The 19035-nt window shown below is 44.3% G+C and overlaps 1 protein-coding gene across 6 annotated transcripts in view; it reads left to right on the top strand.

Annotated features, from left to right (window-relative positions):
- Positions 1-16218, top strand: part of SFXN1 (sideroflexin 1) — a 54987-nt gene extending 38769 nt beyond the window's left edge. For 4 of the 6 annotated variants that reach the window (XM_004272019.4, XM_033432101.2, XM_049707430.1 and 1 more), the window contains 3 exons: positions 2963-3012; positions 3424-3471; positions 6981-8332. In XM_004272019.4, the coding sequence (XP_004272067.1) occupies positions 2963-3012; positions 3424-3471; positions 6981-7077 (195 nt within the window). In that variant the 3' untranslated portion in view covers positions 7078-8332. Of the gene's footprint in view, positions 1-1984; positions 2938-2962; positions 3013-3423; positions 3472-6980; positions 8333-12918 lie in introns of those variants that run through there. The other 2 variants (XR_007476270.1, XM_049707431.1) reach the window with 2 other exon arrangements.
- The last annotated feature ends 2817 nt before the right edge of the window (positions 16219-19035 follow it).

Raw genomic sequence — 19035 nt, 5'->3', positions numbered from 1 at the left:
GAGATCTAGACTTGGGCAAAGATTTCTTAGACATAGCACCAAAAGCACAGTCCATAAAAGAAAAAATTGACAAATTGGGCTTCAACAAAATGTTAAAGTTCTGTTTTTTGAAAACTGTAAAGAGATTGAAAAGACAAGAAACAGACTGGGAGAAAATTTATGCAAAGTATGTGTCTGATAAAGGACTTGTATCCAGAATATATAAAGAGTCCTCAATAATTTTTAAAGAAAACAATGCAGTTGTGTTTTTTTTTTGCATTTTTTTATTGGATTATAATTGCTTTATAATGGTGTGTTAGTTTCTGCTTTATAACAAAGTGAATCAGTTATACATATACATAGGTTCCCATATCTCTTCCCTCTTGTGTCTCCCTCCCTCCCACCCTCCCTACCCCACCAGTTTTTTTTTTTTTTAAAAAAAGGCAAAAGGTTTGAACAGACATTTCACCAAGTATATATAGATATAAAATAATATCACATGTAAAGATGCTCAGTATCTTTAGTCATTGGGGAAATTCAAGTTTAAAACCACATTAGCTACCGTTAAACGCCTATTGGAATGGCTAAAATCAAAAAGACTGACCATAACAAGTGTTGACAAGGCTGTGGAGGACCTGAAACTCTCATCCCCTGCTGGTAGGAATGTAAAATGATACAACCACTTTGGAGAAGAGTTTGGCAGTTTCTTAAAAAGTTAAACCTATGCTTACCATGTGACCCAGCCATTTCACTCCTAGGTATTTACCTAGAAGAAATGAAAACATATGTCCATAAAAGACAGATGTTCAAAACAGCTTTATTTGTAATAGCCCAAAACTGGAAACAATCCAGATGTTCCTCAACAGGAGAATGAATGGAGTATCAAAGCAATACATTCCATGCAGTGGAATACCTAACCCAGCAATAAGAAGTCCTGAACTATGCATACATACAAGAGCATGAATGAATCTCAAAACAGTTACACAAAAAAGTAGATACTGTATAGAAAATCCTAGAAATTATAACCTAGTATGTAATGACAGAAAGTAGATCAGAGGTTGCCGGGGAATGGGTACAGGGTTTAGGGAAGATGGTGGAATTGCCAAGGGCACAAGGAACAAGGAAAACATGAAGGATGATGGCTGTGTTAATTACTTTGATTGTGGTGATGGCTTCACAGCTGAATACTTATGTCAGAACTTCTATCATACACAGTAAGTATGTGCGATTTATTGTATTTCATAAAGCTGTTGGAGGAAAAATCATTGGGAGGAGAAAGAATTTACTCATATCAACTTTTTGAGCTCTTACTTCATTGACTATATATCTTTTAAACTTGTGATTACTGTCTTTAATTCATTTAAACTTTTCATTTAAAATATCCTCTGTTTGCACAATTCTGTGCTAAATAAGGTGTGTCCCTCCCTCACGGAGTTCTGTGATTATCTAGGGGAAAACCAAACATCCTCAGCTCACTTATTTAATCTCAGACTAATTTCTGTTTAAGAAGTAGGGATGAAGGAGGCAGGATGGGATGCTGGGAAGGAGTCGGGAGGAGGGATGACATCCAGGTTGGGTTTCATGGGAGAGATAAGAATTCTCCAGGATCCTTGTCGTTACGGAGAGCCTTTCCAACAAAACCCTCTGCACAAGCCGCCATCAGCCTTTGGTTTGTACACATCCATTGTTGAGATGACACACAGCTGTTCAAGAGTCCACTTGACCAGAGGATGGGCTCTCGTGGGTTCATCTTCCCTCAAGATCTCATTCAGGGCTTAGCTTGCCTTCCCATCACCAAGTCTGTGTACCCGCACAGATGACACACATCTGGGAAGTGCTAGGAAGAGGATTTACCATCTCCTTATGAAAATCCTTCATCATCAGACAGAGCCAGTTGCCCCAGATACAATATTTCCTTTTCCTGCTTTCCTTGGAGGGGTGGGGCCCCTCTGTGTGAGCTCCATGGTCTGTCTCTGCTTGATGACATCTCTCCCTTCCTCTCCAGTCCACGCCTCTCTCCCTTCACGTTCACCCATGTGATGTACCTCTTCGCCAGAGGAGTCTGCTCGGGGACCAGGGTATGCCTGTCACACAAGCCTCCTTGGGGTCATGATCTTTTAACAGCTTGTGTTGACACTTAACTAAGTTGGCTGATTTCATTACAGCCAGTTCACAACTTGGTTGCAGCTCTTTCAGTGGCCTTATTTGTATAATCTATATATTTCGTTGCTCTTTATGTTGCATATTATGCTTTTTTAAAACTCCCTTTTGAACACTAAAAATCTAACAGCACTTATTCTCTAAAAGACCAACCAACTCGTTCATTTCCATTAACAAAAAAGTAACAGGCAAAAATTTGTCATGCCAGCAATAGTTTTAGCCATACCGACAGCAACTAAAACCAAGAAAGGAAAGGTGCAGAGGAGGAGGGGGGAGACTTGTTGGGTTTCTGCTACGTTCCGGGCACGGTGCTAGGTGCTTTATGAATGTTATCTGGCATATCTTCACTCACACGCTTTTAGGAAGCTGTCGTGATCTTCATTTTACAGAGAAGGAACCAAAGGTTGGAGGCCGTGCCATTTTCCCACAGTGGGGATGACCTGGTAGGGCAGAGATCTGATTGCAACTTTGTTTGTCTTCCAGCCTTGGAACCACGCTATACAGACCCCCAGCCAGGAGAGAAATTATAGCTAAGTGATAACCATTTCTCCAGCTCCCATATAGCCAGGCATCTCTCAGATTATACGTGCAAGGGAGAAAAATGAGAAGCCACTTAATCTTTGCCTGTGCATTCATGAGCAGATCGAAGAGGGAAGTCAGGACTAACTGTAGCGCTGTTACAGTGTTATCCCTGCGTTTCACTAATCGCATTCCAGCTGGATCTTGTTTTGTGGCGAGGTTCCTGTCCCAGTTAACCAGCAGAAGAAATTGTTTCTAAGAGCCTGTATAAAAAGTACTCAAAATAATTTATTTCTCAACACAGAGGTTCCCATGGATGAGCGCGCCTATTCAAGTTGGATTAGTTGGCTTCTGGTGAGTAGAATTACTTTGATGTCATTAATTTCTTTTTTTTTAAGATAAATATACAGCATTTGAAATGTGAGGGATAATATGGGACACACGTTTTGAAAATGAGACCATCCCAGAACATCTGGAACTTATGGTCCCAGTCATTAGCTAGACATAAGCTGTCTTTAGAGAAACCTACAACATTTGGGGCTGTTTGTGTGATTCTTTTCTAAACTCCTTTTATCTCTTTGATTTAAAAAAAAAATTATTTTGGCAGTCCTTGGTAGTAAAATTATACGAACAGGACATATTTTTGTGAGGCAGCGTAATACTCGAAAGAAAGAAAGGGGATTGTTATCAAAGTAAAATAATAAAAAAGAATCTGAAAAGTCGACCATTTCAAAAATGCTCTGATTTTTTTCCTTTTTTTTTAAGTTTGGTATTTGCTACACCTCTGTGCTGTGCTCTGTTTCCTCAGAAAAGGTATGTATTTGTTATTCTTCAGAATGGTCATGCATTTTAATCCTAAAAACCAGTTGAAGACACAGGTCCATTTCACTAATAGGAAAGTTGAGTCTCAAAAAGATAATGAAGCCAAGCCTCTAAAAGGAAGAGATAAGAGGCAGAAATGAAATGCGTGTCTGTCTAATATCAAAATTCTCTTTGCCCAGCTCTTTTCTACCTGCTACTGTTACATTTGAAAATTCTTTATTCTTGTGTAAGACTCAGATTAACTCTGGTGCCAATTTGCTCTTATAAAAATTTAAATATGGCTCGATGTCCAATCCATTGGCAAATGCATCATAATGCAGATATATTCGAATTTAAGTTCCACCCCCAGGGACAGCAGTTATATGCACTTAGCTTTGGTGGTTGGTATATTTGCTTCCCTTCTTCCTCCTTAGGGTTTTTTTTTTCTTTTTTTTTCTTCTTTTGCCTTAAAAGCTTGATTGTGCACGTGTCTTTCATCACAAGCTGCCCTTGAATCCTGCCTTTGATGTAAGAACTGTATTGACAGGCATTAAATCAGCATCCCATAAATCTAAGGCTTCAGCTTTTTTCTATTCTAACATCAAGGCACAGAGGAGCAGCATTTTGTTGTTTTGCTGTGGTTTGTGTTACCAGACTCCTGCCCTTGTAATATCCTTCGTGGGCCAGCAGGCCCCAAACATATGGCCTTTAATGCCCTAGGCTTTCACAGTGGGTTTGGGATGAGGTATTCTGTTCTAGAACTAACTTCATCAGGTCCCTCTACCTGATAGAAAAATCCATCTTTTATCCGGTCTTTCACTTCTGCCTTTGACCCCCACTGTTCTCAGTTGGGGATTTAAATTTCAAGGAGAGGGAACTTTTATCACCTTGATGCCTATAGCTAAGCCCCTCTTGAAGAGGGCGGGACCTTCAGCACCTCTGTTGAAGCCCAATACAGATGAATTTCCTAAAGAGGAGCACTCATACCTATTTAATTGTACAAACCCCAGCATCTCAGGGCTTAAGGTAAGACATGTTTATTTCATTAGCATATCGCATTGGAATGTGTGTTCAGCCCTTGACCTTGCGCTCGGTGACTTAGGAACATGGCATTTGGGTCGAGAAAGATCTGACTTCAAATCTCAGTTACACCTCCAGTTTCCTTATCTGTAAAATTAGGATAATCCCTGACTGGCCAGGCTTTTATAAGGGTTAAAACGCATAACATCGGACCCCGAAACTGAGTACTAAGTCATACCCATTATCATTATCATCAGCAACATGATTTTAAAATTACCCAAGTTCCCACTATATGGAAAAAAAATAGCCATTGTGGTTTTTTTCTAGTTTTTTTCTATATTCATAATTTTTCTCTTTTTTGCATATGTTTATAAATCTATATCCTACCTTTTTTTTTTAATTTATTTTATTTTTTTATTTTTGGCTGTGCTGGGTCTTCGTTTCTCTGCGAGGGCTTTCTCTAGTTGCAGCAAGTGGGGGCCACTCTTCATTGCGGTACGCGGGCCTCTCACTATCGCGGCCTCTCCTGTTGCGGAGCACAGGCTCCAGACGCGCAGGCTCAGTAGTTGTGGCTCACGGGCCTAGTTGCTCCGCGGCATGTGGGATCCTCCCAGACCAGGGCTCGAGCCCGTGTCCCCTGCATTGGCAGGCAGATTCTCAACCACTGCGCCACCAGGTAAGCCCCCTGGCAGGAGTTCTTTAGACCCAACCAAGTTGTCAGTTACTTGCCGCGCAGTCGTAATTTGGATGTTTGGTGGTCATCTGGGTGGATCTTTTCAAGTCCAAAGAGATAGAGCAATAGGAGAATGAGAAAGACTGAGGGGGAAAGCCTTGGCCTCAGTGCGCTTCTTCACGGCCAGAGAACTGGTCTCTGCCAGGTCCTGCAGGCAACGTCAGCTGCCACTTAACGGGCTACTTGAATCTCCATGGCTCAGGGTAAGTCCCAGCCACCCTTCAGAGGGGAGCCATAGCCCAATAGGTGGATCGAGATTATGACCTTGGAGGCCCCGCATTGGGTGCCAGAAAAGATGTTGCAGGAAAGAGAGTGGGGTGCCAGAGGATGGTCACATCCCAAGTCATGTCCGAGTCCCTGGGATGGCCGCCACGTGTGGGTTCTTGGCTTCGTGCAGGCAAGAATTCAAGAGCAAGACATAGTAAAGTGAAAGAAGGTTTATTCAGGGAGATACACACTCCATAGACAGAGTGTGGGCCATCTTGGAAGGCAAGAGGCCTCCTACCTTTTCTACCTCGTAGTTTACCACATCTCAACTATATTAAAGAACAAATCTTTTTAAAAGACTAATTATATAGTGTTACCAAACCCAGGTTCGGCTGCTTGCCGCTCAGAAGCCAGTAATTCAAGAGGCAAGTGTCAGTAGAAAGGAAAGGTGCTTTAATCATAAAAGCTGGCGGTCTGGGGAGATGGTGGACTTGTGTCCAGAGACCAGCTGTGATGATTCTGCTCAGCCGTGACAGTTTTTAAAGGGAAAAAAATGGAGGGGGAAGAATCTCAGCGAATCATCGAGGCAGGAGGTTGGATTCTGCATCATTCTCTGTTGCGTTGAGTGCAGACTGGCTGACTCTCTTCACATGTTATCTTGCCCACATGATCTGCCTGCGGGATTGCTTAGGGAGATTCGTTGCGGGTAGAGAGCTAGTCATTTTTTTAACTGCTTACTTCTTCATTCTTCTTTTTATCTAGGAAAAGAATCAACAGGTTAGACAAGGCATGGTGTGCATTCAGGACAGCACAAGTCAGGAGTTAGGCTAATCGCCTAGTGATCTCATCCCTGTCATTAGGTTCTTTTAAGATTAGAGGGGAACAGAAATGGGCAAACAGGAAAGGGGCAAACGAGTTGCTTTCAATAACAAAATGTCCACAGTTTTTCTGGACAGTTTTTCTTCATCCTTAATACATATGCACATATAAAACATTCAAGTACATTTTTAAAGTATAAAGCAAGCACTAACAGTGGTCAACAAGAGATGTTTTTTCTCATACATTTTAGTATTTTCTGAAAGTTTTAGAATAAGTATGTTTTACTGTACAATGGACAAAAGCAGATTAACGCAAGTGAATTTGTAGTGCTAAAAAATTCCACTGAGTGCATATATTTTTTTTTAATTAACGGTGAACATTTATGTTGTTTTCCTTGGGAAGTGGCGTGACCACAGGTTGTTTTCCAATACCATCAGGGTCTAAGAGTGTCATCACCATACCTCCTTGCTGGCAAAAGTGGTTTTTAAGGCTTTTAATAAAATGAGAGGTAAAAAGCGTATCTCAGTGTTGGGTTTTGATGGTGCCTTTCTTTGATATTTAGTGACAGTTTTCTGAGAGGAACAGGATACTCGTTTTCTGGGCACGTGAAGCATTTTTCAAACAGGACTCTGTTGTCCCAGTCACGGGGGGTGGGTAGGGCTCCTCTCTCTCCTCTCTCCAGGTTCTAATTCCCACCTCCGCCCGTGGAATGACCCTGTCTGTCGTTTCTCCCTTCTCCCAGTTCCATGTCTGTGACAAGCTTGGAGGCCGAGCTGCAAGCCAGGATCCGAGAGACCCATCCTGAAATACGGCGCGTGTACTTTAACAAGGGATTATAAAGTAGGGAAAGAAACATCTTCAGAGGATCCTACCAACCACAAGTGTGGTGTAGCCAAGTTGGTAAGGAATATCCTGGTTCTGGTCGACAGGTGACAGATACCTTTTAACGACCCACATTAGCCTTTTAGAGTCAAGCTGCTACTTCTAGCACAGCACCTGGGGTGGCCTCCCCTTACATTTGAATCATGGTACAATTTACAGAAACACCCTTCCTGTAGCTTTTATAGTCACTGTTTTTTCAAAGACAATATCCCAACCCTCACCCAGAGTTTTCAAAAGCACCGCTAGGCATAGAGTAGATGTTCAGTATATTGACTGTCAGTCAATGAAAAGGAAATCTGTTTAAAATACTGAATTTTTATCCTACTCTTGTTTCAAATCAAGGAGAGCTCAGTAGTGAGTTGAGAAAACACAAAAGCTCTGAAGCTAAACTGTAAAAGAAAATGACTCGTAAATATTAAGGACAGTTTACTTTCCTGCCCAGTTCGGGCTGGAGGCGACCCGAAGTAGATGATGAGTTCTTTGCATTTGTAGGATAAAAGCTCCTTCATACACCTCCCGGAAGTCAGAGTGATAGACAATTGTGAAAGGTCCCTGCTGTCAACAGCTGTATGCTTTCGTATTGCTGGTGGATTTCTTCGGTTGAGTTTGAAATTTATTCTATTTTACATTCTTATGAAGATATCAATCTTACCTTGCACTTGTTGACTTTATATTCAATCATTTAAATCAACTAATCAAATAACGGAAATGCACAAATGTCAAATTTTGGAAGTATATTCGAAACCAACGCTGTATGACTGGGTTGAATCTGGCGTGTTTGATTTTTTTTTTTTTTTAGAAGCGAGAGAACAGTTCCCTCTGCCTACATGTCTTTTCTTGTCATCCTCGTAGATCTCTTTGGCGTTCAGAAAGATACGGAAATAATGTGTATGTGAATCAATGACTCAGTGAATTTTACTTGAATGTTGTATATTACATTCCACCCTGTTTGAAAATAATGAACCCATGGACCACTGTTTACATCATCTGTAGTATCTTCACATATAATATATTTAATGTTAATAGATTATGTTTCAATTCTGTAGAGGTTCAAAGGCATACGTGAGGTGGTCATTTCACTGAGTATAGACCACTCGATTCGATCTGTAATTCAGAGACTTATAAGTGGAAAAAAAAATGTAGAAACTAGTTTGGGCAAATTTTTCCTGACACTGTGACCAGCCTGAATTTCCTCATAAAGAAAAAATGGTGTGCCTCGTGTCTGTGTTTCTCTTTTCTCTGAAACGATGAATGGACCTGAAGGTTTTGGGCCACTCTGAGCCTTCCTTTATATACTGCCGGAATATTCTCATTTAGATTTCCTGTCTTCAGCCATTTGAAGCAAAAGAGCTTCCCCATGACATTCTGGCCTTGGATGTCTTTTGTGCCCATAGATGCTTCTCTTTTTTAAAAATGGGTAAAAGCAGGAAATTCAAGGCAGAGCTCCACGAGGCGCTTAAAGGGCACTTTTAACAAGAAACTAGAGCCCTTGAGGCCTACCCCACTCGCCCCAGCTAATCTCAGAATGCTCACCCCAGTCCGGTGGCAGCTCCATGTCCAAATCTTAACCTTCGTTGAAAAATTAATGAGTGCCTGGTTGGAAGGTTGACAAACTGACCAAAATTTTCATACACACCAGGATGAGATGGCCAAAGGATCATTACAAAAGGGATAATGAGCCTGGAGATGTGTCTTTTTAAACATCATCTGTTGAAGCTTCTGACTCTTGATGCTTTTATAGAGAACTATGAATTGTATAGTTGAATCATGGTTTATAAAAAGGAACAAAATGAACCAAGATTGGCGATCTTTGCTGATCTCTTAGGAATACCTCTTCTGGAGAAAAGTTCACATGAAGTGCAATATGCTTGTAAAGGTAAATAGTTATTAATATTTCTAGCAACATGATATAAAGAATTATGACTGTAAGTATTAAACGACTGGCAGCTTTTTTTCAGTATTAGCACAGTGTCTGGCCAGTGTTGGAGTCGATGTATTATTTCAGTTCAACTGGATGAAATGTTAAATAAACTCAGAATGAAAAAAAATTCTCTCTTTTATTTGTATGTAAAGGATGATGCAGTTTTGATGTTATACTCAATGGTACCTTTCATTCTAACTTAATATCTGGGTACCATCAGTAACTCCTGATGAAGAGATATTTTTGTATTATGCCTTTAGCAGGAAATATATTTCTAGTCCTGGCTACCAGTTTTCCACCTTCTTGAACACCATAGAGGCTCCCACCCCCACCCCCCGGCAGCCCCACACAGCGTAATTCCAGGTACGTTCATTATGACAGGGGAATGAGATTCTGCCTTAGACCCTGATGGCTGACACCCTTACACATGTGGTAAGGTCAATTTGCTTTTATATTGTTTGTCAGATTCTAATGTGGGACTAGCGTTTACCATAGTTCACAGAGAAAATCTAAATTCAGCCCAGGATTGGGGAGTGCCTTATTAAGAGACGTAAAAAAGAACTGAGCATTTTACCCACCGTGGTCACGTCTCTGCTCTGTGTTGCTACAGGACCTCTGTTTATCACTTAAATTATTGAAATATATTCAAGAGCTTGGGCCTAGGAGTCAGAGCCGGTACAATCTTGGTTGTACCCACTTTTAAAATAAACATATCTGGGCTGGTGACATTCTCTGTGACCTTCAGTTTTATTAGTTTAGATCGTTTGGAGAGAATAATTGAATCTACCTCATAGAGTCGTTGTAAACAAGATAATTCCAGCACAGCGGTTGACGTAGTGCCTGGCACAGAGTAACCATTCAGTGGATGATTGCCAATCGTCTACAGATGCTGGACGTGCATTCAGAATGCCAGTATATCAATCTACCGGTAAGATTTCAGAATCTTGGCGGCTTCCCCAGAGATAACCCACAACTTCACTAAAAGTAGCAGATTAAAGTGGCCACGGGGAGACACTTGAATCCATCCTTTTAAAACGTCCAACAGTTAAGGTTTTGCCGAAATGAGACAGAGGTAGGAAAGTCTCTGCTCACAGATGAGAAGGCTGGGGCTTCAAGTAGTACAAGTTCAAGGCTGCTCCTGGTCGCTTGAAAACTATAGTGGCAGCCAAGGTCTGACACCTGAATCTACAGCCCTGTCCAAAAGTGTAAACGACTGGAACAGTCCAATAACATCCGTTTTTCAAATTGGTGTATTCTTGTGTATTCAGAATTTCACTAAAAGCCAAAGAAAGATCAGGTTACATCTGTTAGTGATGTTATAAAGTATCAAACTCTAGATATTCAAAGTATGGTCCATAGCCCAGCAACATCCAAGTTTGTTAGAAATGCAAGTTCTTGGGCCCCAGCCCAGACCTGCTGAGCCAGCATCTGCCAGATAATAGGAGCCCTGAGATCCCCGTATGCATCGCAGCTGGAGAAGTTCTGGCTGTGCCACATCTCCGACGCTCCCAGGGACCCGAGCTTCACTGGGTCAGTTTCAGATCAACTTCTAATACTCTGTGAATTTGCGTATTTACCCCTCACCAGATTCCAAGGAGGCTTCCAGCTTCAATGTTGACGTTCTTAGGGACATAGGGTCAACAAGCTTACGAGGGCAGGGATTTCCGTTTTGTCCACGGCCGTAGCTCCATCACCTAGAACAACTGGCACCAGCGAAGGGTCCCCATATGGTCATCGGGTTCATCCTGGGCTCTTTCTGGGAATCTGAAGAAGGGTCTTCACATTTCCGATTTCCACTTGTGGAAAGGAAGCCACTTGGCGTCACGGAGAGGTCATCACCAAGATGTGGAAAGAACAGGGAATCTGAGGGTTTCTGGGACCAGAGCTGGCCATGAATGTTATCCTTGGGAACCGAGAGGCAAAATGAGCATCCAATTGTACCCATTGTTCTGGAGCCAGCCCAGCTGTCACGGAGGACACCACTGCCCCTGTAGCTTTTGGAGACGAAGGAGCGCTTGGGACAATACACATAGGGGCTTGTTGAACCCTCAAGGAGACCACGATATGCCCAGTTTTAAAGAGAAGGAATTTGAGGCTCAGAGATGTGGGCTGATTTGTCTGTCATGCAGTGGCCCAACTGCTATCTCAGTCCAGGCCTGTCAGACTCCAGTGTCTTCCACTGTACTTCACAGCTTCTCCATCAATAGGAATAATTAGAACTAGCTTCGGTACAGCATTTTACAATCTTCAACGTGTTTTTATTTCTGCATACATTACTCCTTGTAATACCCCCAACAGTTCCTCTGAGCATCATCTCCATTTAAAAAGTGGGGAGGGCTTCCCTGGTGGCGCAGTGGTTGAGAGTCCACCTGCGGATGCAGGGGACGCGGGTTCGTGCCCCGGTCCGGCAGGATCCCACATGCCGCGGAGCGGCTGGGCCCGTGAGCCATGGCCGTTGAGCCTGCGCGTCCGGAGCCTGTGCTCCGCAGCAGGAGAGGCCACAACAGTGAGAGGCCCACGTACTGCAAAAAAAAAAAAAAAAAGTGGGGAAACAGTCTTGAAGAAGTGAAATCACTTACCACCAACCTAACTTGGGGGATTCAAAGGATTATAAAAGATGTATTCACGTTCCCGCACACACACACACAAACAAAAGGTTTATGGAACATACGGAATTCCAATAAGGACCCAACCAAGGTCACAGGCAGATCAGCAAGGTCATTTCCAGATAGGATCCCCTATTAGAGTAATAAGAACAATGGTTTTCAAAGTGTGGTCCCCGGTCCAGCAGCATCAGTGTCACCGGGAACTAGAAATGCATGTTCTCAGGCCCTCTCGTACTGAATCAAAAACTCGAAGGTGGGACCCGGCCAACTTCTAACAAGCCCTCTGAGTGACTCTGACACAGTCCATTCAAACTTGAGAACCACTGCGTGGTTGTTAGGATGAATGCTAGAGTCGCGTTCAGCTCCGTTCTATGAACTGAGGCAGGCTAATCTCTCTAAACCTGTTTCCTCATCTGTAAAATGATGTTAATGCCACTTCCGTCATTGGGTTATTGGGAGGATTCAATGAGAATTAATAAATGGACAGCACTTAGCCTGGCACAGGGTAACTCAACGCATTGTAGCTAAATTTATGCGATCCCCGGGGCCAGAAGTTTGACAACACTGTTGGTGATCCTACAGGGAAACAGGCACTCTCATGACTGCTGGTAGACATCCAAATTGCTGCAGTGTTCCTGCAAGACAGTTTGGGTGTATCTCTCAAAACTTATAAAAGCACATACCCTCCTTAAAGCAATTTCACGTCTAAGAATTAATCCCACAGATGGATACACTCGGGTTCACAGGAGACCTGTCTACTCCTGGGAGGGAACCATATGAATGGAATGGTCGGGGGAAGTGAAGGAAGGGGGAGGTTGGAGAATATTTCCAGAAGATGGTGAGAAACTGCCAGGTAGGAAAAAAAAAGTGTACACTATTGTGGGTAATCCCAAGTATAAGAATAAATTTTCCCTTGGGAAAAAGAATTTAATTTCTGAATTGGATTTTTGCAAGATAGAAGGATAAATAACAGTTGATTTTCACAAATATAAGCTAATTTGGGAAGAAAGGCTATCTCTGGATGGTGGGATTTTAAGTGATTTTAAAATTTTCTCCTTTATGCTTTTCTAGTTTTACAGATTTACTTCTGTTTCTGAACTCAGGACATATTAAATGCTACTTAAAAAAAAAAACCCTGTAGGTTATAGTCCCAATTTTATAATAATATATGCACTGATATGTGTATAAAAAGACATATTAGAGGAATATATACCACAATGGTTAACAGTTGGTATCTCTGGATTTACAGGTAATCTTTATTTTCTTTACAGCTTTCTGTTTCTCAGATTTTCTGGAATGTACCTGTATTGGTTCTAAAATCAGAAACACGTCAAGTTCAGGCCGTTGAGTGACCCCCAGCTCAGGCTTGGAAGCGGGTGCCTCTCAGCTCCCAAGCCTTGGGATTACCGAGCCAATCATTGACCCTCCCCTTGATTCCATCTCTCTCCTGGAAATGATGGAAACAGTATCTACCTTATAGACAGGCCTGAACCTGAGGTTTTGGAGCTCCAGGCCGGAGAGATCCGCAGCGCCGAGAGACGCCGCCAGGGAGCAGCATTGCCTGCAACATCGCGCGGCTGGAGCCCACCGATCCCCAGAGCTGCCGGCAGGTGGCGCAAGGCAACAGACTGCGGCTCTCGAAAGTGCATCTCTGGATTTCCAAGGCCAGGTCGGGAAGATGGTGCAGGAAGCCAGGAGAAGGACATGATCTCTCCAGCTTCAGGAAGCTGGAAAGATGCCAACAAGCAGGAATGGGGCTTATTGTACAGGGCACCTGACTCCCGGTAGGAGGGGGGCAGTGTGGAACACAGAACAATTGTAGACCAGACCCAGCCCCTGCCCTCGGGGCCATCAGTGCTGCGACACAGGCCAATCACACCTGAAGCTGGCTCAGGGAAAGGGAGCTGGGAATCAGTGAGGGCTTTAAAGAGTGGCATCTCAACTGATACCGGGAAGAGGAGTAGAAATTTCTCACTGGGAGGAGAAAAGGGGCAAGAAGAAAACTAGGGCTTCTCCGTACCGGAATGGGCTTCCCTTTCCATGGAAAGATCTGGAAACCAGGGAGAGTGTGGCTGAATGGTGTGTGCAAAGGAGGGAACTTTGGGGAAGATGCCACCAGGATCTCAGGGTCGTGAGGGCCCTTCAGTGCCCAGGGAAGGAGTGCGGGCTTCATCCTGAAAGCAGGGACTCCTTCTGGAGGCTTTTGTCCCGGGGAGGAACAACAGTCAGATCCTAACTCTGTCACTTGCTGTTTTTGTCATATGGGACCAGCCAGTTCCCCTCTCCGATCCTCAGTGTACTCAGCTGTAAAATGGAGACAATAAAACCTACATTACAGTCTTGCTGTGAAGCTTAAAATGGGTAAATGGAGAACCTGAAGTCGTGACTTTCCTTTCCTTGTCCTTTTATTTCTCTGCAATAAACCAAATGGAAAAGACAGACAAGCAGGCCATTTCCAGCATGTCACAGTGTCGGTTTGGCAAGTGTGACGTTTCCAGGGGCCAGGAAAGCGATTCATCATGTGTGATTGCAATCAAGAACAAGTTCTTTCCTCGTATTCTCATTTATGATGAAAATGTATTTTAATCATGTGCAATCTCCAAGAAAGATGGTAGCAGGAGAGAACAAGGTTTTTAATAACGCAAAGCTAAAAATAGAGACGAAGATGACGATGCTATTGAAATTCCAAAGGATGCCACCTCCTGATACAAACCCTGAATAATAATTTCGGTCCAGAACTAGGAGTGGGGTTGCTGGGAACCCTGTTCCCCAGGGGAGCGGCCTCAGGTGCAGCCGGGTGGCTTACCCGCTGGATGGCTGACATAGGAAAGAAGCAGAAAGTTTTCTTCCAACGGCCTTCTCACTGGGCGGCGTGAGTCACATCGGCAAATCTAGTGCGGATGACCCGATGAGGAGGAAAAGGATGCTGTCACCGAAAGAGAAGCTGGGACTGGATTCCACTTCTGCAGTGCACCTCCAGCTTCCCAGGGCTCCTTTGCAAGGCAAAATCTGGACAATGGGGAAACAAAAGAAAACAAAGCAAAGGACTCCCAAGTAGAGGCTGACAATAAAAATAATGGAGAGAGGGAGAGAAGGCTGGACAGAAAAGCTGCCTGGACCAGGTGTAGACAGCACTCTCAAGTCTGGGAGTTGAGAGCCGGGAAGACAGGGTTTGGGGGGAGGGGACACAAAGAGGCAGCAATGGGCAGCCCCCATCCTTGATGCTGGGCATTAAGAAGGCACCCCCGTTTGGGTGTAGGGTAGGGTTTCTCCCCCCTTGGCTTCACTCCAGAATCACCTGAAGAGCCTTTCACAAGTCTCATTGCTCAGGTCCCATCCAAACCAATCACATCCCAATATTCGGAGGTGGCCTGGGAATCGGCATTTTGGGCTCCCCAGGGCTCAGGTTCTAAGTGCAGCCAGGGTTGAGAACTGTTGTTCTCGAGATCAAAGAGTACGTTAAAGTGATTCCACGGCTTTGGAGGTGCCGGGGAGCGGGGGCAGTGGTTAGTGCTCTGCCGTGGTGGGGACGGGACGTCCCGCAGTGAACCAGGAGTGTGGACACTAGGAGTGTGGACCTGTGTTATCATTTATTTGCACTCGACCACTGTCGAGCCTCCATTACAGACAGCGATGGCTAACAGGCACTGAGCAATTATTTTACCCTATCGCAGCCTCATTTACTGTCACAACACCCTGTCAAGTAACTGCGACTCTAGTTGCTCCCACTTCACACATGAAACTGCAGCATTTCAGGGACTTGCCAGAGACAGCCAGCTCACGCGTGGCAGAGGTAGGCAGAACGCCCTCGGCCTATGTGTCCTGCCCAGACCCTCCCCTCAGCCTGCCATCCATCGCGGGTGGGGGGGGCGGGGGGAGTAGTGTCGAGCCAGCCTCTGACCCCAGGGTAAGCACAACCAAGGCTCCATTCCCACAGGCCTGGGAGAAGAATTCTGGAACATCGCCAGAGGCAAACAACAGATGTGCCCAGGACCGCAGTGGCTTGTTAGTTCTGGACAATGTGGCTCTGGAAGGATTCCAGCGTGGGTGGAGTTTGCAATGTGAAAGATGAAGCTTCTGGAGCCCTGCAGCGTGCTCTCTTCTGGGCGCGCGGCTGCTTCCTGCCTCCTTTCCCATCCAGGCTCCCTCAGGCTCCGCCTCACACTCCTGCTTCTCCAGCCTTCTTTTCTGCCTCAACCTCTCTGACCTAAGAAGCCCCACCAAAATAATACACGCTCATAAGAATAAACTAAGATGACGCAGAAGTGTATAAAGAGATGGCTTCCTTCTTCTCCTTTCCTAATCTCAACCCCAAGGCTACCTTCTCCGGGGGTAACGGCTGTGGACTTTGATCTCCGTTCATCTGGCCACTGCATATGTATGCGCTCACCTGTAAGTGTATTTGGTTTGACTTTATACAAATGAAATATACATATTCTACTACAATCTCACTTTTCCCCATAAAATTTTTTATTTTTTAGGTAATATTTATAGATCTTCCTCATTCTTGTGAAGAGCTTCATAGAATTCTGAAACGTGAATTCCTATAATTTATTAATCATTCCTCTATTGATGGGCATTTCTGTTATTTCCACAATTTTGCTACTACAAAAAAATTTCTGTTGTGAATATCCTTGTGCAAAGCTTTATATTCTTACGCTGTTGTTTCTTTAAGAGAGGTTCCTAGAAGGGAGATTAGTTAGGTCCTAGGATGTGAGCATTTAAAATTTTGTTCATGATGATGAAAGCTAACTGTATTTAGCCTTTATTTTGATGTGCCAGGCCTGGTAAGTGCAATTTATTCACTATCCCATTTGAGCCTCTCATCAACTCTATAAGATAAATTCTCTTATTAGCCTCACTTTTCACACAATAAATTGAGGCCTAGAGAGGTTGAAACCCTTGCCCCAAACCACCCAAGGAGTAAATGGACTGTCCTCCAAAAAGGTATTTCACTCTAGCAACAGGGCCCACACCCTCCCCAGGACAGGATATAGTTGTCTTTGTAAGAACTAAATATCTAAAGGTCACTTTTTAAAAATTTACTTCTCATCCCTTGGGGTAAATCTTTTGAACCTCCACTGTTACCATTCTCTTTTGGACCACTGTCTCCCCTACTTGGACCAGAGCCTCCACTGGCTCCTGCTGCCAGGCTTCCCTCTTTTAGCCCATCCTCCACATTTGCCTGAGCAGGCACACCCTCCCCTGAAGCCATTTGACAAAGTCCTGGCTCCTCGGTCTGACATGTGAGAGCCTCCATGACTTCCTCCCTGCCAGACTATGCAAATGAATATCCTCTCTCTGGCCCTCCTGTCCTTTTCCCGTTGGCTTTTGCAAACCATGTCCATGTACTTTCACATCTCCAGGCCTGTGCACATGCCATTTCCTCTTCCTGGAAAGCTTTCCTATCTTTGATATGCCTGGTGAACTCCTACTCATCCTTCAAAGCCCAGTTAAAATGGCCCCTCTTGAGACCAGGGTAAAACCAACAAGAACACCAAAATATTAATATTGAAGTGAGACTGATATTTATTTCTGTTTTATACTTTTTTGTGCTTTCTAAATGTTTCGACATGAGTAACTATTTCATAACTAGAAAAGAATAAAATAACTTTAATCTTTGAGCATTTTTCAGTTGAAATGTCTTAGTCTGTGCTCTCTAAAGTAGTGCTTTAGGGCCCTGACCTAGATAACTCTAAATTACTCTCTGAGAGGAACATTGGCCTTGCCTCTTTGTTCATATTTGGGTCCAAGTAGGTGTCTTTTTCCTCTGAGAGAATTTCCAGGTGCCTGGCACATAGGTGACACTCAATAAGTGGCTACTAAATACATTAATTAATTAACTAACTAACAAAAAAGTCAAGCCCACACACACACCTTGGCTGACTTCTAAAGCATAAGCTTCTCATGCATTCAAAAGAAGATTCCTTCCTGGGTTCCTCTCCCCCGGACACAAGGACAGACATGCCCTCAAGGAAGTCCCTATTATGTGATTGCTTCTGGGTCCCTCTGGGTCTTCGGCAGCTAAGAGAGCAGACGTTACATATTTGGCTCAGTGTTGGACCACTGTCTCATTCCCCAAAGCTGGGAGGCACAGTTTAAGAGCAGAGGCATTGGGACTTCCCTGGTGGCGCAGTGGTTAAGAATCTACCTGCCAATGCAGGGGACACGGGTTCGAGCCCTGGTCTGGGAAGATCCCACATGCCACGGAGCAACTAAGCTCGTGCGCCACTACTGAGCCTGCACTCTAGTGCCCGTGAGCCACAACTACTGAGCCCACATGCCACAACTACTGAAGCCCACGCACCTAGAGCCCGTGATCCACAACAAGAGAAGCCACACACTGCAACGAAGGGTAGCCTCTGCTCCCGCAACTAGGGAAAGCCTGCATGCAGCAGTGAGGACCCAACTCAGCCAAAAAAAATGAAGTAAAAAATAATAAAATAAATAAATTTATTTAAAAAAAAAAAGAGCAGAGGGATGGAGGAGAGGGTCATGGGTACTCAGGTCTGGCTATTTCTGTCCAATGCAGATTCTTCTAAAAACAACCTTTGCTCTAGAACTTGATGCTGCCTTGGCTGAACTTCAGAGCTGTGCCACCGTCTGAAACTTTCCCTGCCTCTTCCCCCTTTCATCTTTCATGGGCGTTATGCCCATTAACCTCGTGGCTCTGCTAATTTTTACCGAGCCTTTAGCACACCTCAGGCACTGATGTTCTCCGTGCACTGCCATTTAGTCCCCACAGGAATCCTCGGCTGTAGGAAATGATATCATCCCCCTTTTATAGATGAGGAAACCGAGGAGTGGAAAGATTATGTGGCTCCCCCGGGGGGCCAAAGCCAATGGGAGGAGGAGCCAGGCTTGGACTCGGAGATGGTGTCTGCATCCCTCCCAAAGGGAGGATGCCGAGCAGCTTTCCAGCATTCTCATTGCTCCGCCCTCTCACCTGGATGTTTTCCAGACTCTCATTAACTCCAGATTTTTTATTTTTTATTTATTTATTTTTTTGATGGTACGCGGGCCTCTCACTGATGTGGCCTCTCCCGTTGCGGAGCACAGGCTCCGGAAGCGCAGGCTCAGCAGCCATGGCTCACGGGCCTAGCCGTTCCGCGGCATGTGGGATCTTCCCGGACCGGGGCACGAACCCGTGTCCCCTGCATCGGCAGGCGGACTCTCAACCACTGCGCCACCAGGGAAGCCCTTAACTCCAGATTTTTAAAAATACACTTTCCTTCTTGGAATTTGACCAATTAGGAAATGACGTTTACTGGTAATCTGGTCATAAATTCCTTAGCAAGAGCTGAAATGAAAGGCTTCTCCTTGGTAAAGTTGCATCAGAAGTCCCACCTTGGAGACGTGAGTCAGAATGTGGGAAGGAGAGCGCTCGG

The sequence above is a fragment of the Orcinus orca genome, chromosome 3 (assembly GCF_937001465.1).
Source record: "Orcinus orca chromosome 3, mOrcOrc1.1, whole genome shotgun sequence".
Classification (NCBI taxonomy): domain Eukaryota; kingdom Metazoa; phylum Chordata; class Mammalia; order Artiodactyla; family Delphinidae; genus Orcinus; species Orcinus orca.
The sequence above is the reverse complement of the archived record's forward strand: the minus strand, read 5'-3'. Positions and strand labels throughout refer to the sequence as shown.